General features: G+C 29.6%; 7 protein-coding genes across 7 annotated transcripts; 4 read left to right on the top strand and 3 right to left on the bottom strand.

Annotated features, from left to right (window-relative positions):
• The first annotated feature begins 206 nt into the window (after window positions 1-206).
• LOC113797241 (gamma-aminobutyric acid receptor subunit gamma-3-like) lies at window positions 207-1459 on the top strand. Its single transcript, XM_027347593.2, has 2 exons — window positions 207-572; window positions 696-1459. Exons 1-2 carry the CDS (start codon window positions 230-232, stop codon window positions 1457-1459), a joined length of 1107 nt encoding a protein of 368 aa, XP_027203394.1. The 5' UTR covers window positions 207-229.
• LOC113797272 (uncharacterized) lies at window positions 1308-8204 on the bottom strand. The gene is made up of 7 exons (XM_075819497.1): window positions 7866-8204; window positions 4898-5001; window positions 4673-4827; window positions 4322-4617; window positions 2703-4257; window positions 1979-2642; window positions 1308-1857 (listed from the first exon to the last, which is right to left on the bottom strand). The coding sequence occupies exons 1-7, from the start codon at window positions 8202-8204 to the stop codon at window positions 1512-1514; spliced, it is 3459 nt and encodes a 1152-aa protein (XP_075675612.1). The 3' UTR covers window positions 1308-1511.
• A 666-nt stretch (window positions 8205-8870) lies between these two features.
• On the top strand, window positions 8871-12731 carry Prp16 (ATP-dependent RNA helicase l(1)G0007). Its single transcript, XM_027347637.2, has 2 exons — window positions 8871-10150; window positions 10207-12731. Exons 1-2 carry the CDS (start codon window positions 9028-9030, stop codon window positions 12609-12611), a joined length of 3528 nt encoding a protein of 1175 aa, XP_027203438.2. The 5' UTR covers window positions 8871-9027; the 3' UTR covers window positions 12612-12731.
• Window positions 9960-14115, bottom strand: LOC113797283 (LHFPL tetraspan subfamily member 6 protein-like). The gene is made up of 3 exons (XM_027347638.2): window positions 13103-14115; window positions 12929-13048; window positions 9960-12849 (listed from the first exon to the last, which is right to left on the bottom strand). Exons 1-3 carry the CDS (start codon window positions 13647-13649, stop codon window positions 12737-12739), a joined length of 780 nt encoding a protein of 259 aa, XP_027203439.2. The 5' UTR covers window positions 13650-14115; the 3' UTR covers window positions 9960-12736.
• Window positions 14116-14438: 323 nt separating this feature from the next.
• LOC113797247 (uncharacterized) lies at window positions 14439-16375 on the top strand. Its single transcript, XM_027347601.2, has 2 exons — window positions 14439-15122; window positions 15199-16375. The coding sequence occupies exons 1-2, from the start codon at window positions 14591-14593 to the stop codon at window positions 16035-16037; spliced, it is 1371 nt and encodes a 456-aa protein (XP_027203402.2). The 5' UTR covers window positions 14439-14590; the 3' UTR covers window positions 16038-16375.
• LOC113797271 (uncharacterized) lies at window positions 16088-18709 on the bottom strand. The gene is made up of 2 exons (XM_075819772.1): window positions 18099-18709; window positions 16088-18037 (listed from the first exon to the last, which is right to left on the bottom strand). The coding sequence occupies exons 1-2, from the start codon at window positions 18329-18331 to the stop codon at window positions 16909-16911; spliced, it is 1362 nt and encodes a 453-aa protein (XP_075675887.1). The 5' UTR covers window positions 18332-18709; the 3' UTR covers window positions 16088-16908.
• Window positions 18710-21595: 2886 nt separating this feature from the next.
• On the top strand, window positions 21596-24194 carry LOC113797237 (uncharacterized). Its single transcript, XM_027347589.2, has 2 exons — window positions 21596-21851; window positions 21927-24194. Exons 1-2 carry the CDS (start codon window positions 21846-21848, stop codon window positions 23952-23954), a joined length of 2034 nt encoding a protein of 677 aa, XP_027203390.2. The 5' UTR covers window positions 21596-21845; the 3' UTR covers window positions 23955-24194.
• Window positions 24195-24592: the final 398 nt, after the last annotated feature.

Genomic DNA, 24592 nt, shown 5'->3' with positions numbered 1-24592 from the left:
CCATCATTGTGATAATAATTGTTTATTACAATTTCAACAATATCGATTGTTATGATACTAGTTTGGATTTTAATCTGGAATCATTAATACCCGATGATTATAATCCAAATGTACGGCCATTAAATCCTTATGGTCAAAATAGTAAGCATATGATGATAATTTGAAAAAAAACTAATAATATTCATTTCAAACTAAAATAGCAACAACAAATATATCATTATCATTATATATGAATTTATTGAAAAATGTCGATAATGTTGATCAACATTTAGAAATGGATTTAATCATCATACAAGAATGGTATGATACAAGAATAAATCTGGATCTAATCGATGATCAGGTTATAATATCGGAATCGTCAAAAATTCGTATGTTTTGGCTACCGGATACATATATTATAAATGCATTAAATGCTCGAGTTGTTGATTCATTAATACCGGCACAAAAATTAATTATCAATTCACAAGGTCTAATGTATTTTGCCATAAGAGTAATGGCAAGAGTTAAATGTTCATTGAATTTACAATTATATCCAATGGATTATCAATATTGCCATATAAGATTTTCATCAAGTAAGTTTTTTTCAAAAAAAAGTTATTAATGACAACGATGACACAAGATGGCAGCAACAACTTAAAAATTTAAAAATTTTTTGTTTTAATTTTCTTTTACCATTATTATCATTATGAAAACAGTTCTTTATAATCGTGAACAATTAATGTTAACATGGAAATTATTCGATATACATAAAGATGAATATCCTGAATTCAAAATACGTCTTTGGTTTCAATATGAAATATGTCGGCCATGGCAAAATCCAATCCGACAGAATACATGTATTGTTGCAACAATGAAACTTGTACGAAATCTTAATTATTATATCATTAGATATTATCTTCTTACGTTTCTGACTGTTGTTATAAGTTTCGTTGGATTTTGGTGTCAATTGAATGGTTGGCCTGCACGTGTTACTGTCATGATTATACCATTAATGGATCTGATTACTGAAGATATTGATGATAATAATGATATTCAAGTTAATTATGTAACAGCATTTCATTGGTGGATGATGTGGATACAAGGCTTTGTTTATCTAGTTGTTGTTGAATATGCTGTTGCTATTGCATGGGCACATTTTATTGTGGATAAAAAAAATCATCGAAAAAAATTACAAGAATATCTGGCTGCACAATCCCAAGGTATAGCATGGATTGGACCACCACCACCACCAGTATTACTTGGTTATTATTGTGGAAATAATGGCTGGTATGCACGAGCTGGCCGATTTGTTGATCGTATGATTTATTTTTTTGTTGGTGAAGCTGATCTTCAACGTGATCCTTATGTACGAAATAAAATCGATTATGCATCCAGAATTCTTTTTCCATTAATATTCTTATTGTTTGTATTGATCTATATTCTGGCTACCGTAGCTCCATGGGCAGCTAATTATAATTGATAAAAAATCAATCGTTTTACAATCAACGAAAAGAATTTTTAAAAAAATTATTTCATTGATAATCATGAAAATAATTTTTCAACATTTGTTGTTGATCGATTGAATTGAATAGATTATTTTTTGAACTATTTGTAAATAAAGCTGTTTGCATATTCCAATCTTGATTATGATCATTATTATTAAAATATCTTGGTAACGAATGATGTCGATGATGATGATGATGATTGAAAGAAACAGGAAGATGATTGTTACCATTATTAAATAATAAATCCTGATTATGATCAAGTTGATGTTCATCAGTCTGATAGGAAGATGACGATCGAGATCCGTTATTATTTAGCCATAATTCACATTCACTGATTGATCGTTGATGTTCAATGTTTGTTGACGTCAGCGGGCTACTTTTAACAAAAAATATGTAAAATAAAATATTAAAAAAAGACAAAACCATAAAGAGACAAATTTCATAGAAAAAAATAAGGGTCAACAAAAAAAAATGTGAATAGGAAATAAACTAACTTGGAACAACAACAATCTTCTTTGTTATCAATGATCGGAATGCTGTTTATTCTTTGCATTGGATTCTGATAAGAATTATTAGTATAATGGCCAACATCACCATGATTATTGTCAACGTTGTTGTCGTTATTATTATTGTCGGTGTCAACAATAATATTATCATTATTATTCGAATGATTTATTATCGGACGAATACCATCGACCGAATCATTGTTATGATGATGATGATGATTGTCGTTAAAGGAATGAGAATCATCCGATGCTCCCGCCATCCTCATCCTCATCATATGGGAATCATGATGATGGGAATGTAAAGTGTTTGCTTTCCTATATATATGGCTTGACAATTCATTGGATTTTTTTCCATCTTGTTCGGTTTTTGTCACAATGGAAGCCATTTCATTCATATTTTTATCATCATTATTTGATTGTATAGCATTTGAAATCTGTATAATGCCCTCATCATGATGATGATTGTCATTATGATTATGATGATTGTTATCATCACTGTAACTATTATGCACTAGTACGATTGCTGTTTTTGTTGGTGATGTTCCGCGATCCAATGATTCAATTGGCCGTGTGACAGTCATTGTTGACGTAGAAGTTGCTGTTGTCATTGCCGCTGAATCCGACTCATCTTGATTCAACAATATTACTTGTTCTATAGAAAAAAATCAATGCGATAATTGTTTATGTTGACTAGATTTGATTATAAACATACCTTCTAAATTATTGAATTTATCATTATGAATCGTAACGATTGAATGATGATTATGATCAGTGATAAATGTTAAATTGTTTTCATTCAATTTTGGTGATGATGATGAGGGAGAAGATGAAGAGGAATTGGAATTGGAAACGGATGAATTATTCTCATGGAATATTCTTTTTTTATTTGTTGTTTGTTGTTGTTGTTGGTTCACTGATTTTGGTGAACGAATATTATTGAATTTTGTTGATGCTTTTGTTGTTGTGGCTGATGCTGCTTCAGCTGCTGCTGTTGTCGAGATGAATTGTCGTTTTTTCAATATACCCATTGGACGGATGTTTGGTGCTTGAAAATTGAATAATACACGCCATGAATACCATGGTAATTGTTGTCGTTGTTGCATGATTGAATTAAAACCAACTGGTAAATTGTTTTCATTTTTATTATTGAATGGTGAACCAATAAATTGTGTAGAGGAAAACATTTCCGCTTCTAACAATGAACTTGGCAATAAACAATTATTACCATTTGTTTCGGGTAATATTAAGCTCATTATACTTGATATAAATAATAATAATGTACTAAGTAAATAATGCCATGGATATTTTATCATTAATGTTTTTGATTCATCAACATTGGTTGTGGAATTGAAGTTTATATTTTGTGAAAAAATTTGTGCAAATTTTGTTGTTGTTGTGGTAGATATGTTCAATGATATTCGTGAATATTTTGATGTATAATACATTATAACAGGAAGTAGAATTAAAAATAAATGACCAAATGCCCAACATATACGAAATGCAGGACGACATTGATCATTTGGTGATAGAAGCTCATATGACCAAATAATAAGAACAATAAAAGCACTTGATTGAAATAATTTCATCAGGCCAAAACTGATTAATGAATAATCAAAGTATTCATTCCAATCGAATAGAATCATTATTTCATCGATTGAATTCATAAGACTAATGGAAGACATTGAAAAACCGGTCATCAACGTTGATAATGTTGCCAATAATGAACAGATAAGAAATGTAAATTTTCGTCCAAATCTATCCAACAGGAAAATATAAGTGATCATAATGGCCAATATATTGATGATTATACCAAAAGTAAATAGAAAATATAGACGACAATCACCGTTGTTGATGCTGTTGGTGTTGAATAATTTTTGCATTAATAATATCGATGATGATGATGATGATGGATTTGCACGAATAAAATCGATTAGAAAAAAATTCAAACCAATATTCAATGTAAAATTAATCCATGATAAAAATAATATGATTATAAATTTTCTTCGCATATTTGGTAGTTGAAAAATTGAGCGTAATGTTGTATCGGTTGATTTGATATTCAAATTAGACGTTTGTTGGTCACAAATTTCATCAATCGATTGTGACGATTTTGACATGAAAATTTGATTGGATTCAATCATAGGATTACGATGATTTTGATGATGATTGTTGATTGATAATTTTAATGATTCATCTAATTGACAATCGGCTAACAATGATGAAATCATAAATTCACGATAAATAGCTAATTCGATATGTATTCGTCGCTTTAGGAAAAAAAGTAAGTGCCAAAAATTGTTTATCAATGGAATCAAATAAAATAAAAATTACCTTTAATGAATCATCATATTCTTGATCAATATATCGAAGATTTGTATGAGCAATATTTAATATTTGCTTTTCTAGTTGTTGTACATGACCATGTACAAGTTGATAGTTAATTGATTCGGGAAAAAAACACCACCAAAATAAAAATAGGATAAATGGTGCAGATAATGCTAACAATACTGATTGATAATCATCAATCCAATAGACAATCAATGATAATGGTAATACACCAAATAAACGAATCATTTCATTGAAGAAAATAATTTTCGACATTGAACCAATACCGGCTATTTCGATCACTAATTGATTAACATTATTATGATTTTTGCATATTTTTTTAACTTAAAAACTTACTTATATCGGTCGATATCATTGATATAGTTGGCAATGATAATCCAAGTAAAAAACGACATAAAGCAAAATGTTTAAATTCTTGTGATAATGATGATAATGTACCGGAAATACATTGTAAAATGAGCATCGAAAAATATGATCGTCTATAACCGATGCTGGGTGATGAACGAAACAATCGATAATAATCGATTTAATGAAAATTTCAAACAAAAAAAAACAACTTACTTATAACAAAGAAAATAATGTAATAGAAAACCAATAAGAAAACCGATTAGAAATACATTGATGATTAAATATTGTAGCCATTCATTTCGACAAACAAGATTCCACTATATATAAAAAAGAAAAATAATTCAATTGAGCGGAAATTGAAACCACAGAATCATCAGAATCAAGAAATAATAATAATAATAATAATAATAAATTGGTCATCATCATCATCACCATTAATATTGATTCCATTAATTTTTGTTTTTCGTTTTCTCCAGTATCTAGGATCATTCAAAGAAAACGACGGAAAAAAAGTCAAATTCCAAAAGAAAGAGAAATTGCGATATCATACAAGACATATCAATTATATAAATGTTTTTGATTGAAAACAGAATAGCAATTTTTGTTTTTTTGTTTTTTTGGTTACTTTTTTCTCCACCCACCCGCAAACATACTTCAAAACCAGAATTTTTATTTTTTTCATAAATAATATTATCAATGGCTATAGTAAAATTAAAATTGATTCATCATCATCCGTTCAAGATCATTGAAATTGAATCGGAAATTGTGCAACAAAACATTATCATTATTCCAACCCCAATAATGACAAGCATGATGAGGACATTGCCCGAAAAAAAAACTTGTCATTTTCTATTTTGTCAAAATTAAAATTTGTAAAAAAAATTTAACATCTTTTTTGGGGTAGAATCGATTTTCAAAAACAACCGAATTTTCTGCCTTGAACATTATGTTTCAGCATTTGAATCGGGAAAATTTGGTCAAAATAATTGGTTAATGTCAACAAATCATTCGAATGTGATCAATCAATTTATCAGATACACACACACACACAATTTAATGAACCTGGTGGACATTTTTTTTCTTTCTCCTAATGGCGTCCAAACTAAAATTAAATGATCCAAACAACGACAACAACAACAAAAATGGATATTTTTTTCTGCTACATCCAAAACATCATTCAACATCATTAAGGCCAATGACAATGAGATTTTTTGTTGTTTTGTCTGATATCTTTCTACATTTCATCGAATGTGAATAGGAAACTGGAACAAAACAAAAAAATCTTCCATGATTCTAAGAATGAAAAACATCATCGTATCTGGTTATTGTATCAATTGAAAATGATGAATGAATAAGACGACAACAACAACAACAACATAGTAATTCTGTTTGTAATTTTATTGTTTCTCGATTTTTTTTTCTCACAACAAAATTTAATTTTTTTCCCATTGTCGTCGTCGTTTGTTGTTGCATGGAGTTTGCGTTAAAATTCTTATTATTGTCGTTGTTGTTGTTAAGATTTTTCATTCGATTATTTCATGTTGTTCAACATGATAGACACGAGAGAAAAAAACGTTGACAAAAGAAAAAAAAACCAAAGAAAAAAGGCTACAAATTGGCGATGATTTATGACCTCAGCAAACAAAATCAAGAATCAAGAATGAAATGAAATGAAAAAGATTTGGATTTTTTTCTCGAAACAAATCATTTTGTTTAGTCCATTTTTTTTGGAACCAAGTTTGAGCAAAAACTTGAGAAAACGAACAAGACGATGCAGGACAAATCGAAAAACCAGATGACGATATTTAAATTGAATTAAATTTAAATGAAAAAAATTGTGAATTGGACAAGCAACTGGATAATGAATAATAATAATGAAAAATCACCCAAAACAACAACCGAAAAAAACAAAATGTAATGACAGAAAATTTTTGAAATCGATTTTTTTCATGTTCACTGCTGTTCATGCCAGGCAATTCACTTCTGTCTATTTCGACAGAATGGGCGTCTCTATCGATTTGATTTTGGTGAATGAAAAAAAACTAATCGATTTTGAACAAACAGAAAAATGGAATTGAAATAGAAAAATGCATTTATTCACAATCCTCATCTCATCATTCGTGTTTTTTACAAATGAAAATTTCACAGAACAAAACAAAACAAGAATATGTTTCAAATGTAACAAAAATCAAATGGATACAATTCAAACAAACAAACAAAAATCATTTAGTTAAATTGCGATAATTAAGTGTTGTGAAATTATTTGGAACAACAAAAGTATCAACATTTAAAAAAAATTGTCATAAACAACATGAATGATGATGATTAGCGATGTAAAAAAAACGTTAAACGTTGAAAATTCAATTGAATTTTTTCCAGTCGGTCGGTATCATTATCAACGAAAACGAAACAGAATGAAATGAAAAAAATCAAATCAATTAAGCTCTGAATGAGAGTGATGTGAACAAAGCAAAAAAATTCAATGAAAGAAAAAAGATTCGGACAGATTTTTCCTCGCTAAGCATCTTTATTGTTCGATAAAAGTTGTTGTTATGCGATGCTATTGATGATTTTTCGCTTGTTAGTTTGTTTTCTGATATCTCTCTTGATTGATTTTCATTTCATTTCATCAATTTGATTTTTTGGAAACATTAGCTTAATTAATAAAATTGAAAATACATCACAGATTTTTTTGGTGTGAATAGATAGTCATTGAATGTGTGAATTGGAGAAAAAAAGAAGAAATCTTATCAGTTTGACAATTGAATTTTTTTTCCTCTCACTTTAACGGCATTGAAAGTGATAAAACACGAAAAAAAATAGAAACGGAAAATGTTAAATTCATTCATGTTCTACGACGACGTAATCAATGTAATTAAAATGAAATGAAATGAAAAAAATTACCAATTGTCATGTAGATAACAACAACAACAACCCAAAGAATTATTTCCGTTCAAAGATTTTATCGATTTTGATTTTGCAAATAAACATTGTTTATTATGACGGCCATAAAATATATATGTCACACATACATGGAAGATAAACGATTACCAAAATAAAATAAATGAATCTTCTTCTTTTTTTTAGTTTGATTAGTTTGACAGGATGATAAATTATTCTGTTTTGATTTATTCATTTATCCACTCGGTATTTGGATTAAATAAAATCAAATAAAACATACCTTGGTGACAATCGAATAATTTACATTCAACGATTGTTTTCGTCGTTCATTGGCGTTGTTTGTATATGACCAACCGGATTTACATTCAACTATCGATGGTATCGATATTTGAATCGAAGATTTATGTTGAGTTTTATTCCATATTAATAATAATGGAAATAATTGTCGATGAAATTGAATTAGATCAGAAAATGTTGAATTATATTGATAACATTGACTTAATTGATTTAAATATGTTTGAAATGAATGATTAATATTTTTTAAAAATTTAGATAAATCAATAATATTCATCGATTCATGTTGTTGTTGTTGTTGAATACTATCATTTGATAAGATCATTGTTTGAAATGATTTTTTTCGAATAAAATAACGTGATGGTAGAAAAAAATAACGTCGAATATCAGAATCATCAGTATTTTTGTGAAAAAGAAGCTGATTCCAATCAATTTTATCAATCAAATTCGAATATGATAAATTTTTTGATTGTAAATCAAGAATTTTTTGATAAGTATCATTCAAAGATGATGATGATGTTGATGGTGGTGGTGATGTTACACTGATTTGACACCAAAATTTTTCCGGTGTTTGAGCAATAAATAAATGTGAATAAATGTGGCAATAATAATTTAATTGTATTGGCATCAATATAAAACAATATAATAGCCGTTGATATTGGCCATAATGACATAGTTCGGGAAAAACTTTACTAAATTCCATTATTTACAGACACAAACAAACAAAATTGATTAGAAGATTAGTTTGATGATTATCAAAATGACTAAATTATGTGATGGAATATAGACAATGTCAACGCCATCACATCAAACATTAAAATGTGAATCACAATTCGTAGAATCCGGGCCAGAATCAAATTCATTCGAATATATGTAATCTCAAACGCATGAGCATTTTGAGTGGAAAAAGACTTTTTGAATTTTTCTCATTTTTACCATTTTAACCTAACCGGCTTGATTGGGTGAAAATCGTTGTATCATGTTTATTGTCAATGATGCAAAAAAAAACAATAACAACATGTTTTGGTTTTTGATTTGGTGACAAGCAATTTTATTTGTTGTTCTTATAATTTTTCAACGAATTATTTCTGTCGATTAATTATTCTCATCTTCATTAATAACAAAATTATCATTTTTTCTGGTAAAAAATGAGTTTTGATACAACAAATATTCATCGTTTAGAGGGAACAAAATCAAATGAGCCAGGTGGCCTATATGTTCCGAATAAAAAATCGCTCAAAAATCCTGGTACAGAAAATTTAACATATCAAAAACCACAAACATCATTACTCGGCTTGGATACATTAGCGGCAAAAAAACGTGAAGAACGTGAAAAAAATTCTGTCGATGATGAACGTTTCAGTGGTGAAAAATTTCGTCACCATTCTTCCGGATCGAATGATCGTTATTATCGCTCGAAACGAATCGAAACACCAACCGTATTGGATGGTGTATCCGATGAATATCGTGAACGCAAAAAAGCTCGTGATGAACGACATCGTGATAAATATGAAAATGAATTTACAAGTAAACATTTTAGACGCCCACAACAACAACAACAAACTTCAAATAATCAGCTATCAAAATCATGGAAATCATATGATCATTTAACATCACAACAACGACGTCCAACAACACCATCAAAATCAGCTTGGGATGAAGGTGATGATAGTGGTTATAATGGTAGTTCACGACAAGAATGGGAACGACCATCATCTTCATCACGGCGATCATCATCATCATCGACATCATCAAGAATTCCATCAACACCACGATTTACACCATCACATTGGACATCAGATCGGCGTGATCAATCCAAAAGTGTACGTAGTAATGCTGGTGGTGATGATAAAGAATCTTCGAAAGAAAAATCCTGGGAAGAAGATGAAGATGAAATTCGTCGTTTAGATCGCGTTTGGTATGATGATGAATGTGATCAAAATCCATTTGGTGATATGCCTGATGATTATACCAAAGAAAAAGAAGAATCATTAAAAAAATCTAAAATTGTACAACGTGTTTCAGCACAACAACGACAAATCAATAAAGATAATGAAAAATGGGAAACAAATCGTTTATTATTATCGGGTGTTGTAACGAAAATCAATGAAAATCAAGATGACGATGAAAATATTGAAGGTCGTGTTCATTTAATGGTACATAATATTGTTCCACCATTTTTAGATGGTCGGATTGTTTTCACAAAACAACCGGAACCAGTCATACCGGTTAAAGATCCAACATCGGATTTTGCTATTTTAGCACGTAAAGGTAAACAAAAATTGTTTAAAATAGTTGTTTTTAAAATTTGTTTTATATTTGTTCAGGTTCAGCATTAGTTCGTTATCATCGTGAAATGAAAGAAAGAAAAAAAGCACAGAAAAAAGAATGGGAATTATCCGGTACACGTATCGGTGATATAATGGGTGTTGAAAAACCTAAAGATGAAATGGATAATGATAATAATGATAATCAAAAAAATGATTATAAAAATGAACATCGTTTTAAAGATCATATTGATGATGATAAAGATGAACGAATGGATCGTACAAAAATACTGAAACAAAGACAATTTTTACCTGCATTTGCTGTACGAAATGAATTACTACAGGTTATACGTGATAATAATATTGTAATTGTTGTTGGTGAAACTGGATCCGGCAAGACTACACAATTAACACAATATTTACATGAAGAAGGTTATACAAAATATGGTATGATTGGTTGTACACAGCCAAGACGTGTTGCAGCAATGTCCGTAGCAAAACGTGTTGCTGATGAAGTTGGCGTAAAATTAGGTGAAGAAGTTGGTTATGCTATACGTTTTGAAGATTGTACATCAAATAAAACAATTATTAAATATATGACTGATGGTATTCTACTGAGAGAATCATTATCTGAACCAGATCTGGATAATTATTCGGCAGTTATTATGGATGAAGCACATGAAAGAAGTCTGGATACAGATGTATTGTTTGGTATCTTAAGGCAAGTAGCTGCCCGTCGTAATGATATTAAATTGATCGTAACATCAGCCACTATGGATTCATCGAAATTTGCCGAATTTTTTGGCAATGTTCCTGTTTATATAATTCCGGGTCGTACATTTCCTGTAGAATTATATTTTTCAAAAAGTTCTGTTGAAGATTATGTTGATGCAGCTGTCAAACAAACAATTCAAATTCATCTTGGTGGTTTAGAAGGTGATATCTTAGTATTTATGCCTGGTCAAGAAGATATTGAAATTACATGTGAAGTAATTAAAGAACGTTTGAAAGCATTATCCGAGACATCAACAACTGAAATACCCGAATTAGCAATCTTACCAATTTATTCACAATTACCTTCAGATTTACAGGCAAAAATTTTTCGTAAAGCAGATAATGGTATACGTAAATGTGTTGTTGCAACAAATATTGCTGAAACATCATTAACAGTTGATGGTATTATGTTTGTGGTGGATAGTGGTTATTGTAAATTAAAAGTTTATAATCCAAGAATTGGTATGGATGCTCTACAAATTTATCCAATATCGCAAGCGAATGCAAATCAACGTAGTGGTCGTGCAGGTCGTACTGGACCTGGTTGTTGTTATCGTTTATATACTGAACGACAATATAAATATGAAATGCTTACAAATACTGTACCGGAAATTCAACGAACAAATCTAGCTAATGTTGTTTTACTATTAAAATCATTAGGTGTACAAGATTTATTACAATTTCATTTTATGGATCCACCACCACAAGATAATATGATGAATTCAATGTATCAGCTATGGATACTTGGTGCATTAGATAATGTTGGACAATTAACACCACTTGGTCGTAATATGGTTGAATTTCCATTAGATCCGGCAATGTCCAAAATGCTGTTAGTATCAACCGAGATGCAATGTTCAGCTGAAATATTAATAATTGTATCAATGTTATCGGTACCATCGATATTTTATCGACCAAAAGGACGTGAAGAAGAAAGTGATTTAGTACGGGAAAAATTTCAAGTACCAGAATCAGATCATTTAACATTATTAAATTCATATCTGCAATGGCGTATGCATAAATATTCAAGTCATTGGTGTCAACAACATTTTATTCATCCAAAAGCAATGCGTAAAGTACGTGAAGTAAGACAACAACTGAAAGAAATAATGGAATCACATAAATTACCAATAATATCATGTGGTAATGAATGGGATTGCATTAGGAAATGTATTTGTTCTGCTTATTTTCATCAGGCAGCACGTTTAAAAGGTATTGGTGAATATGTTAATATGCGTACAGGTATGCCATGTCATCTGCATCCAACATCATCATTATATGGTATGGGTTTTACACCGGATTATGTTATTTATCATGAATTAATTATGACAACAAAAGAATATATGCAATGCGTTACAGCTGTTGAAGGACAATGGTTAGCTGAATTAGGACCAATGTTTTATTCGATAAAAGAATCAACAAAATCACGTTTTGAACGTAAACAACAACAACGTGATCATGAAAAAGAAATGGAACAAGAAATGTCTATTGCTGAAGAATTATTACGGAGAAATAAAGCTGAAATGGATAGCCGACAATATTTATCATCAACAAGATCAACAATGATTGTAACGCCAGGTTTAAAACAACAACAACAATCAACATCGTCGTCATCGATGACACCGAATGCTAGTAATATCGGTAATCAAACACCAAGACGTTCGACACCGGGTCAAAGATTTGGTTTATAAAAAAATAAAAAATTTATTGATTGATTTTTTCAAAAAAAATGTAGATTTTTTTCCATTATGTATTATAAAATTATGTTTTTAAAAAAATGAATTTCCAATAAAATTTTCCAATTTTTTTTATTCGTCTAATAAAATTTTCGAAATTGACGTGATGTACATAAGCCAAACATTAAACAAATGATAAGCAGAATTAAACCGAATGCAATTAGATAAATTGATAAGGATGGATGACATTTTTCTATAGTTATTTTTTTTATAAAGAGGGTTTTATTAGAAAAGATTTTAAAAAATGAAAAAAAAAATTATTTATAATTTACCTAATTCGAATGGTTTTTCCAAATTATAATTACCACATATATTTTGATGTTGTTGCAGTTGTTGTTGTTGTTCATTCCAACCAAGTGGATAGATAATACAACCGGCAATTATGATCAAAACTATATTCATTACAAATTAATTAAATTGCAATTAATTAAGTTAAATAGACTTACTAATTAAAATCTGTGCAATAACTAATAAACATGTATTTGATGATGTTAATGCATTTGGCATACAACAAGCAAACAGAAGAATCAATGATACCAATATTGAAAATAAAACACCCAGACCAACTAATATGGTTGTTAGTTTCCATGAAAGTGTTGGAATATCATCAAATAGTTCATAACGTATACATTTATACATTATATGAACATTATCTTCATTATTTGGATCTAATAATGGAAAATTACAACGACGAAATGGACTGAATGTTATTTTAATTAAATCATTTTGATCATTATCATTCATCCAAAATCCTTGTATCCAATATGGTAACCAAAAACCAACTGTAATCAATAATGATGATATTAATGATAATGCTGTCCACCAAACAAATGAACACAATAAATGTGTTGTTATTCCATTTCGATGATTATTCGAATGATGTTTGTGATAATTTCGATTCGATTCCAAATCATCCGGATGTTTATTCGTTAATGATGATTGTTGTTCGATAATTTTTTCACCATCATTAACGCCATCATTTTGGATTAACATTGTTAGTTTCTTTGACCAAAAACCGAAAACCAAATCAAAACAAAGGTTTTTTGACAACCACAACTTAATAAGTACACCCTCCTTTGTTTACATTTTTTTTTCGTTGAAAAAATGGGATCGTCTTACGCACGTATAATACTCGCTTGTACTTACTTTGCTTAGACTTGTCGCGCTGAATATTGCGAGAAACACAATGGTCGATCGGTTTCAGATTTTCTCATATAATCACCATCGATACATCGATTGGTCGATATCAATCGATGAATATATCATGATGGAACAACAAACTGGAACCGTTTCCGTTAACAAATCTCTTCAATCTTTAGATTTTTTTAAAGAAATCTTTTAAAGTGAAGAAAACATCGATTGTTTTCCCTTTAATCATTATCATTATAATAAGCCGATATTCAAAATCAAAAACAATAAATTGATTTTATTGACATCATCAATCAAAAATCAACAAGTTCAACGTTGAGGATTAGGAAAGTGGCAATCACTTTTTTTACTCGCCATAAACAAACTCGAATAACTAAAATCTTATCTAAAAGAAAGATAAAGATGATTTCTTCGATTGCAAACAAAAACAGCAAAAAAATAAAATTGAAAAAATTCATTCAAAGTCACGTTGAAATGTTTTTCTACAAAAAAGTTTTTCCAGAAATGTTATGAACAAAACAAAACAAAATAAATTTTTTTTGTTTTCATTTGAATAAAATCAAAATTCAATAAAAAATTTCATCATCATCATCATCGTCATCGTTGTATTTGTGTCATGTTTGCAAACAAAACAAAAAACATGTGTTTTTTTTTATTATTCATCGATTTGATTGATTTGATTTGATTTTATTCGCTTTGACCTTGATTTGACCTTTGTTGTTTTGTTGTTTTGTTTTTGTTTAGTTAATGTTGATCAAATAATAAATTTTTGAAAACTTTTGAAAATGAAAATTTTATTCTATTCAATGGAAGGAATTGGTCATGTTCAAGCATGTCTTGGCCTGGCTAATTGCCTACGAAAACATCGTAATCATCAAATAACATTTATGATTGGTTCTGAATATCAGGGAAAATTCCGTCGATATGGACATGATGAAATTATCCTCAAGGATGATGGTGAAGATCCAAAAATGTTTGAAAAAAAATCATCGAATGAAATCAATGATGATGAACATCCAGTTCTGCCATTGATTGTTTCCAGGCTACAAAAATCAATTGTTTTACAGCATCGAACACCAAAAGAAAAACTACAATTACGTGATAATGCAATGTTTAAAAGAATCTATGAAAAAATGAAACGTTTAAACAATCAAATTGATGAATTAATTACGAAATTTGATCCAGATTTGATTATTATTGATCATTTTATTATTCCACCTTGTATTGCATTCCATCCGCGAAAACCATGGATATTTTTATTCAGTGGCTGTCCAGATTTTCTTTACAATTCTTCGGAATTACCACCATTAATGTCGGGTATTTTTTCAATCAATTTTTTAACCCTTTTTTGCTTTAATTTTCTGATTTTTTACTTTTTTCAATTTTCTTCAAGGTCTACCAAGTAATGATCGTAGTGAATGGCCTGAATATCGACAATTATTTTATGAAAAATATCAAAAACCATTACAAGATTTACAAAATGAATTGAATAAAGATTTTGGTTATGATCCATATCCTTCGACGATATTTTTCAATAAATCACCATATCTAAATATTTATGGTTATCCAAAAGAATTAGATTTTGATGATCGAGTGGAAAAACCCGAAAATTTTCTTCAAATGGATTCATTTTTCGATTATGATCCTAATGATTATGCAAATTATGAATTTCCAGAAGAATTTCGTCAAAAATTGCAAACTGGTGACCGAATAATTTACATTTCACTTGGATCATGTGGACCAATCGATTTGGAATTGATGAAAAAAATTATAAAATCATTACGCCAAACACCATATAAATATATTATATCAAAAGGACCATTACATAATGAATTAGAATTACCTTCGGAAAATATGTGGGGAAAATCATGGTTAAATCAACAGAAAATATTACCTAAAGTTGATTTAGTTATATTTCATGGTGGTAATAATACATTAGCTGAATGTATTATGCACGCTAAACCAATGATAGTAATGCCATTATTTTTTGATCAATATAGTAATGCGCAACGTATCGAAGAAAAACAATTCGGTATACGAATGGATCCATATCAATTTACCAAAGAAGAATTGATAGATAATATTGATAAATTATTATTCAATGAAAAAATTATTCGAGAAAATCTTCAAAAAGCATCCAAACGTATACGACAAACAAATAGTGTACAATTAGCATGTATTCAATTGGAAAAATTGGTTGAAGAAACTAGAAGAAAAAATTTACGGAAATAAAATAAAATGATGATAATGACAAGTGAAGACATAACATATCATCATGATCATCACCAAAAATCAACAACTTTTTTCAATTTTATTATCGGATTTTTTTTTATTTTAACATTGATCGATTTGTTTGATGGGGAAAAAAATATTACATAGAAATTTTTGAAGAAAAAAACATAAAACAAACAAATTGACAAACCTAGGAAGTGTCGAATGGATTGAGGAATGAGAAAAAAACGAAGAAAAATCATTTAAAAATAAACCATTTGATGATGATATTACATTGACTTTTTTCTGTGTTGATGGTGGTGGTTTGACTGGCTAAATAAATTGATTTTTTTTTTTTTTTTTTGGTTTGTTTGTTGTAATGAATGATGCTTTAAAAAAATGACGACGACAAGGAAAATTTGTACAAAATTAGAAATCACACTGAATGATGACAAAAATTGTTTTTTTTTAAATAAAAAATGCGGAAAACAGAAGATCATAATTATTATTAAAAAAAATGACGGACATTTTTGGATTTTGGATTTCCGCTACTGTTCATATAGATAGAGAGATAAAGTAAAATACCGATATTGATATTCATGGAAAATGCTAAGCCATTTTTGTTTGGAAACTAACTTTTTTTTTGTTTTGTTTTGAAGTTGTCGATGATGTGATGCTATTTTGATGGCCAGAAAAAACAAAAAATTGAAACAATTTTTCATCTGAAAATGATTTTTCCCTGCAAAAAAAGACTAAGGATGATGGTTCCTGGATTTGTTTCATCTTTTCTGGCAAACAAATTTGATCATTTTTCTACTTTTCGATCTGATTTGAATTTCAAATCATTTTTCGTTTCGATTCGATTCTGATTTGATTTTGCGAAAAATCCGAATCAATGAAAATCATGTTCATCATCTTCAAGTTTTTTGATTTGTTCATCAATCATTTTACCAATTGAACGTTGTCTTTGCTTTGGTTCTTCTTTACGTTCACGTTTACGTTTACGTTTATTATAATCAATATTTACTTTTAATTTAACATTTTCTTGTGTTAAAAATTTACGTATTTTATCCATAATAGTTGTCGGGTTAATATCTTGTGATTGTCCTTCATCGGTTGTAAATTCAACATGTTCAACATCATCTGTTTCATCCGGATCATATGGATAATGTTTGGTTGGATCATCATCAAATTCAGACATTGGTCCAGTGACCGAGATTTTTTTCTTTTTTTTAGGTTTATACAGTTCTTTAATTGAATAATCATCATCAATATCCAATGAATGTTTATCATAAACACTTGGTATTGAATCGGAAGAACTTGCTTCATAATCATCTTTATTATTTGTTGAATATTTTTTCGTTGCTGGTGATGGACGTCTTGATCGTTTTGATTGTATCGATGATGATGATGATTTCGGTGATTGTTGTTGTGATGATAAAAATGATGGTGGTGGTGGTAGTACCGATACTAATGGATTATTTAAATCAATTTGACCATGTATTTCATCATTATCACCGGTACTATATTTGGATTTTTTCTTTCGTCCAGGTTCTTTTGTTGATGCGGATGATGATGCATATTTCAATGGTATCGATGTATCTGATGAATATTTGGATGATTTGGATGATGATGATAATAATGGTTTATAAAGATCTTCATGATATAATTCATCATAATTATGATTATGATAATAACGATCTTCATAGCCATTATCATGACCATTATTACCATGATCATTATAATCATAATTACCGTTATAATTTGGTTCATAATATGAACTTTTTTTACCATAATATGGATCAGAATATGATGAATATGATGGTGGTTTGTAATTATCGTGATGATCAATATATTTATGATCATAATAATCATGTTTATATTCATCATAATAACCTTTACCTAAATCATAATGATGAAAATCTTTATATTGTGCTTTATGTTTTTTCTTTTTCGGTTTATGTTCGGTTAAAACTAAAACTTTTTTTCGATGATATATTTTTTCAACATCTTCGATAATACTGTTAAGCAAAGAAGAAATTAGAGAAGAAAATTCCAAAAATTCAATTGTCAAAAACTTACGGAAATGGAAATGGTAAAAACAATGGTAATGGTAATATAAGTTTTGAACCACCTTCAGGCATATGTAAGAATAAATGTTCATCATCATTTTTTTTTGCTTCAATCAATATCGTTGATGATGATCGTTGTTGTTGTTGTTGATTATCGATTGGTGGTGATGGCGGTAATATATCCATCATAATAATGGTGAATATTATTATGAAAAAATTCATTGATGATAATTTCGTTATCATTTTTATCTAATTTATGAAACAAACAAACACAAAACAAAACAATACAAAAAACCATAAACATAAACAAATACAAAGACTAGATGTTGTGGAACGGCAGAAAATTTTTAAAATCGGTAACAAAATTCAAAATGATAATAATAATTTTTGTTTCTCCAATCCGAAAAACGAAAACATTTTTTTGTTTTTATACTAGGGAAATGGTCCATTTGAATGGTTGGGTGGTGGTTATTATTGCAAAATAACCGCTATGCCCGGTTATTGCAAAATTTTCTTTTTGTTTGTTTTTGTTTGTATCGAGCTCAATGTTAATCAATTTTATTAAGATGTATGTGTGTTGAAACTAAACTAAAATATTCGTCTAGTATCGTCGTTTCCTCATGTCGTGATGTTTCATTTCATATTGAATGATTTCATTTTAACGAAACAAAAATTTTCTATTTTTATTTTGAATGAAGAAAAAAACTAAAACAAAAACCGGGTTTGCCTGATTTAAGAAATCAGATTAATCAATTAATCATATTGAATGACTACCACCACCACCACCAACCACTGCTACTATGATGATCATTTCCTTAAATAAATAAACGAAAAACTTCTACACCATCAGATATATCTATTCATTACTATTTATGATCCAGAAATTCATTTCTGTCTTCATTTTCACACAAATCTAATCAAATATCGTTTTTCATCATTTTTTCTCACTCTCTCTCTCTCTCTCTTCAGGTTTTTTACCGTCTGCATTCGATATCAATATCATTCAATCAACATCATCATCATCAACATCATTTACGGTAAATGCGGAAAAAAAATCCACAGAAATTAAAGGAGAAAAAAATGTCAATATAATAATGGTTATGTTTTCCTTTCCAAATCATCATCATCTTATCTTTCTCTCTATGTTTCTTTCAAGATAATGATGATGATCATATTAATCAAATTTGTATGGATTTTTTTCTTAAACAAACATTTTTTTTGAATGAATGAAAAAAATGCCAAAGAAGAAAAAAAGGGAAATGTTAATCATCATTCGATACCGGAACGATATTCATGAATGAATGAATCAATCAATCGAATTTGATTAGTTGATTTTGTTTGTTTGTCCAAATTGATTGATTGATTGAATTCAATCAATTACAGGCAAAAACATTGTTGTTTTTTGTCACCAAAATATCTATTAATAAATTCATAGCAAACATCAAAATCTGATGAAACTTTTTGATATTTGATATTTCCGACAGATTATCCCGAAAAGATTTTTAATTTTAATTTTTTCTCCCCCCACAAATCAAGTTGATCCAAACTAATTTCTTTTCCTTTTCCGGTTTCATTAGTCATCATCATTAGTTTTCACCATTTTTTTGTTGTTATTGAAGAAGAAAAATGTCATCGATTTTACAATCAAGCCGGATAGATTTTCCATTAAATTTTCGATTTTTTCTTGATTTTCATTGATCAAATATGATCGATTGTATCGATTTGATCTATTCAATGTCTTTTCGTTTCGTTTTTTGTTCAAAAATAAAAAATCATTGTCTGCCTACCTGTAAGAAGGCCAAATCAAAGAAAGAAAAAAAATCGAATCGAATCGATTACAAATCAAATGTCAAATCTTTTCTTTTTTTTTCTTTTTGATTGACAGTCATCTGCTTTTGACATTTGATTTGATCAGGTCAAAGAAAAAACAAACAAAACAAAAAATGAATTGCATAGGATTTTCAATTGAATCGATTATACGAACGAAAAAGAAAAATTGATGGCCATCACACCATTATCATCATCATCATCATCGACACCATCACCACCACTATTACATAATCATATAATCATTATTTGATGAGAAATAAATCAATCACAGAAAAAACTTTTGCAATTCTGTTCAAGTTTTTTCTTCTTTTGTAGAAAGATGATGGATCACAAATAAATAAATAAATACATATAATCTTTGTTCCTGTTGTCGGTTGTTTGTTTGTTTATTTATTTACAATGTCAAATTCTCTCTCTCTCCCAATTTCAATTTAACTAATGGCTATTATTATGGATTTCTTTCCTGTTCCAATTGGAACAACAACTTTTGGGAATTTAAATTTGGGAAAATTATTCACAACAACGACATTCAAAAAAAAAAAAAATATTTAAATTTTTCGATTTTCAAAGTCCTTAACATTCCCAACAATGAGAAAAGATTATTTTTGAAAAAAATTGACGAAAAGTTTCCCAAAAATAAAGTAAAATACATCACGAATTGGCCAAACAAAAAAAAGTGAAAGGAAATAATCTGCCGAAATAGTGTGCCGGGACAAAACAAAATCAAAATCCAATCAAAAATCATTAGATTCGTCAAATGAAAGAAAGCAAGAAATGATTAGCATCGCTTTTTGTCAGATTCATTCTATTCAATACACATAAATCGTGTGAAAGTTTCACTGATGATGATGATGATACTGATGATACTAATGATAATGATTTTCTAAGAAAAAAAAAGAATAACACTTTCTCATCATCATTAATATTGTCCAAAATAAATAAATAAATGAAAAAAAAAAATCTATTTTCAACAAAAACTAAACTAAACTTATAAATGAAAAATTCACAAAATTCCATTCATTTTCACTTTCATTTATTGAAATGAATTGGATTTTTCTTTTTTAGATTTTTTCGGGCGTTGTTGTTGATGTTGATGTTTTTTTTTGTATATTTGGAACGCTTCTTCATCCGTTTTTTGTTTTGTTGTCCAAAAAAAATTTTCGTCAACATTTGTTGCACCGAAATAAAAAAAACAATTCAACTCAGTTTGTTCACAATTTTTTGGCAAAAATGACAATCGTATTTTTTTCATTTTTTTCATTCAAAAAAAAAAAAATTTGTGATGAGCCAATTGTGTCCATTCACATCATTGTTACAAATGAAAGAGAGATTTTTCTCTTGGATTCACACTTTCAATTGAAAAGAAAAAAAAATTGGTGAAAAAATCTCTCAACGAAGCTTCTGTGATGAATGAATGATGAATTTCTTCTCTGTTGTCATTTTTTTCATTGTGTCAACTAAATCCCATTGGGATATTGAGAGATTTTGAAGATGTTTGAGAGTCAAAAATGAAAAGAAAAGGATTTGAAAAAAACTGAATACAATTGAAATTATTATCAATCATTATCATCAATGTCTTATGTAAATATTAACGTTGTTGTTGTACCAATGTACGATTATGAATTTCATCGTTTTTTATAAATATTTTTTTCATTATCCAAAAATGATTTGATGTGATTTGGATAAAAAATACCATGTTGTTTTTTTTCGTGCAATGATTCTTTAATTTACACATAGTGTTTTTGTGTGTGTTTGGCTGTGATTTCTATCGATTTGTTTGTTTGGTTGAACTTGAAATTCTTCTTGTAAAAAAAATTCTGTTATCACCTGTGCCAACTGTCTGTGTCTGTGTGTTTGTGATCTGATTGAAATCAAATGATCATCAACAAAATTAATTGAATAAATTATCAATCAATCAATCATCATTATGAAGGTATGATTGATTTGCAATATGTTTAATTCAAATATTCAATCAATGAAAATTGTATTTTATCATCCTGATTTATAGTTAAATAGAATATTCATCATACATTTAATGTCAATAATAATGATGACATTAGTATTTTTAATCAAATCAAATCAAGCATCAATGGGTGAAATGATGATGATGCATATTGGACCAATAAGAAAATTAATGTTACTTAAACATCTAATGACAATGATTTGGAGTAAACATTTGGGTGGTGGTGGTGGTAAAAAAAAATGTTATCCACAAAATTATCCAAGTGGTGGTGGTGGTTATCCAATGATGATGGCTGGTGGTGGTGGCTATGGAGGAGGTGGTCAAAAGAAAGGCGGATATGGAAAAAAACGAAGCAAAGGATATGGCCAATCAAAAAAATACAATAGTGGTGGCGGAAATGGTGGCTATATTGGACCTGGTCAATATATGGATGGTGGTGGCGGCGGCGGCAACAACTATGGTGGATCAGGAGGAGGTGGTGGAAATGATTATATGAATAACGGTGGTGGCGGCGGAGGTGGTGAATATATGAATGGCGGCAACAATTATGGTGGATCTGGTGGCGGCGGAAATGATTATATGAATAGTGGTGGGGGTGGTGGTGAATATATGAATGGCGGTAGCGGCTATAGTGGTGGCGAAGGACAATCTTATGGAGGATCAGGCGGTGATAATTACAATTATGGCGGAGAGAGTGGGGGTGGGGGTGGAAATGGATACGGTGAATCTGGAGGCGATAATTACGGTGGCAACGGAGGCGGTGAACAATCATATAGTAATTCTGGCAATGACAATCATGGCGGTAATGGCGGTGGAAGTAATTATCAAGGAGAAAACGGTGTTGGGGGAAATTACCAGGGAGAAAACGGAGGTGGGGAAAATTACCAGGGAGAAAACGGTGGTGGGGAAAATTACCAAGGAGAAAATGGTGGCGAAAACGGATACGTTGGAGATAATAACGGTGGTGGAAATGAATATAGTGGTGGCGGAACTGATGATTCAGGTCCAACACGAACGCTAGAAGAAACTTATGGTGCTGGTATTGATTTCAGCGGTGATTCTGGTGTTGGTTACGGCGGTATTGGTGATACTATGAGAAATGTATTCCTAGGTGATGGAAAAAATAATGGTGGAGGGGGATATGTAGAATCTCAAAACGGTGGTGATAATTATAATGGTGATGGATCACAAAACGGAGATTATAACGGTGCCAATAATGGCGGTGGTGGTGATAACTATGGCGGATTTCAAGGTGGGGGTGGTGAAATGGGTGGAGATTATAATAATGGTGGCGGCGGTGGTGGAATGGGTGGAGATTATAATAATGGTGGCGGCGGTGGTGGAATGGGTGGAGATTATAATAATGGTGGCGGCGGTGGTGGAATGGGTGGAGATTATAATAATGGTGGTGGTGGTAATAATTATGATGGATTTCAAGGTGGTGGTGAAATGGGGGGAGATTATAATGGTGGTGGTAATGGTTATAGTGAACAACAATCTGGTGAAAAATATGCTTCCGGTACAGCAACCGTTGAAATAAAATATCCAGATATACAACCAATAAGAAGAATACCAACAATAATACATCGAAATGTTGAATTACCACCAGTGTATAAAAAAGCCACGAAAACAATCATACATCATCCAACAATCGTTAATCATGAACCATTGAAAAGAATTATTGTCCGAAAAATTAATGTAAATAATCTGAATGAATTAAGAGAAATTATACGACCAAAACAATTGATTGATGCATTTGAAGAACATCAACATCAACAACAACAACAAGCATCAAGTTCAAATCAACAATTTGTTATTGTTGATAAATTATCGGGTGAAAAAATTAATTCCAAACAAAAAAATCCTCATACACAAAATGATAATGAATTGAATATTGATTGGAATCAATTGAATGATGTAATACGGACAGCAGCTGATGCTGTACAAAAATTAAATAAACATCATCCACCAACCTATGTTGATGATATAATACCAATACCAATTGCAACAATAACAACGAAAAAAACAGCAACAAATAGGAAAAAACAAACAAACAAAAATCAATTAATCTAAGTCTGCCAAGTTTTAGTTTTTTTTTCTTCTTATCATTATCATCTTGTCATCTTTCATCTTTCATCATCATCATCATTTTTTTCCATTATTATTGTTTATGTGTGTGTAATAAAGCAGTTAAATCAATTTTTTCCTCCAGAATTTATTATCATCATCAACATTATCTGTTTTTTTTTCTTTCTTCATACATATTTCATTTAAAAAACACAACAACAAAAAAATCCATTCTGTGTATACATTTGCTTGTCATTTACTTTTTTTTTGCTTTTTTGAGATTATTTTTATTATTTTTTTTATAATTTTAAATTAAAAAAGATAAAAAAAATTTTATTTATTTATTTTTTTGCACTTGATTCTTAGAAAAAGAAGTTGTTGGGGAGATTTGGTTTAAATAAGAATATAAAGTAAGGAATAATATCCAGAATTTCTTCTTTTTTTTGGGGAATAATAAATAAGTTTCGTGATTTTTGGCCATTATTATCAAATCATGGATATGGGGATGATGATGTTGGCCAATCGACAACAAAAAAAAACAAAGAAGAAATTGGGAAATCTAGCTAAAGAATAATAATGATTACCATAAACATAATTATGATTATGATATTTATCCTGACTTTTAATATTAATATTTAATTAAG

Source organism: Dermatophagoides pteronyssinus, unplaced genomic scaffold (assembly GCF_027571235.1).
Source record: "Dermatophagoides pteronyssinus isolate colony J.1.1.1.1 unplaced genomic scaffold, Derpt_VIB-CSIC_2022.12 sq0004, whole genome shotgun sequence".
Taxonomy (NCBI): Eukaryota; Metazoa; Arthropoda; class Arachnida; order Sarcoptiformes; family Pyroglyphidae; genus Dermatophagoides; species Dermatophagoides pteronyssinus.
Note: the sequence above shows the minus strand (reverse complement) of the source record. Positions and strands in the feature narration are given on the sequence as shown.

Excerpts from the sequence above, each read along its gene's own strand:
- LOC113797241 (XM_027347593.2), top strand. The coding sequence starts at position 230 with ATGAATTTATTGAAAAATGTCGATAATGTTGATCAACATTTAGAAATG. Across the intron at positions 573-695 it reads CCATATAAGATTTTCATCAA|TTCTTTATAATCGTGAACAA; the intron begins GTAAGTTTTTTT and ends TTATGAAAACAG.
- LOC113797272 (XM_075819497.1), bottom strand. The coding sequence starts at position 8,204 with ATGATCTTATCAAATGATAGTATTCAACAACAACAACAACATGAATCG. Across the intron at positions 5,002-7,865 it reads ATTATTCGATTGTCACCAAG|TGGAATCTTGTTTGTCGAAA; the intron begins GTATGTTTTATT and ends TTTTATATATAG. Across the intron at positions 4,828-4,897 it reads CATTATTTTCTTTGTTATAA|CATCGGTTATAGACGATCAT; the intron begins GTAAGTTGTTTT and ends TTCATCACCCAG.
- Prp16 (XM_027347637.2), top strand. The coding sequence starts at position 9,028 with ATGAGTTTTGATACAACAAATATTCATCGTTTAGAGGGAACAAAATCA. Across the intron at positions 10,151-10,206 it reads TGCTATTTTAGCACGTAAAG|GTTCAGCATTAGTTCGTTAT; the intron begins GTAAACAAAAAT and ends ATATTTGTTCAG.
- LOC113797283 (XM_027347638.2), bottom strand. The coding sequence starts at position 13,649 with ATGTTAATCCAAAATGATGGCGTTAATGATGGTGAAAAAATTATCGAA. Across the intron at positions 13,049-13,102 it reads TATTGCACAGATTTTAATTA|TTTTGATCATAATTGCCGGT; the intron begins GTAAGTCTATTT and ends TAATGAATATAG. Across the intron at positions 12,850-12,928 it reads GGAAAAACCATTCGAATTAG|AAAAATGTCATCCATCCTTA; the intron begins GTAAATTATAAA and ends AAATAACTATAG.
- LOC113797247 (XM_027347601.2), top strand. The coding sequence starts at position 14,591 with ATGAAAATTTTATTCTATTCAATGGAAGGAATTGGTCATGTTCAAGCA. Across the intron at positions 15,123-15,198 it reads ATTACCACCATTAATGTCGG|GTCTACCAAGTAATGATCGT; the intron begins GTATTTTTTCAA and ends ATTTTCTTCAAG.
- LOC113797271 (XM_075819772.1), bottom strand. The coding sequence starts at position 18,331 with ATGATAACGAAATTATCATCAATGAATTTTTTCATAATAATATTCACC. Across the intron at positions 18,038-18,098 it reads TTTTTACCATTTCCATTTCC|TATTATCGAAGATGTTGAAA; the intron begins GTAAGTTTTTGA and ends TTTGCTTAACAG.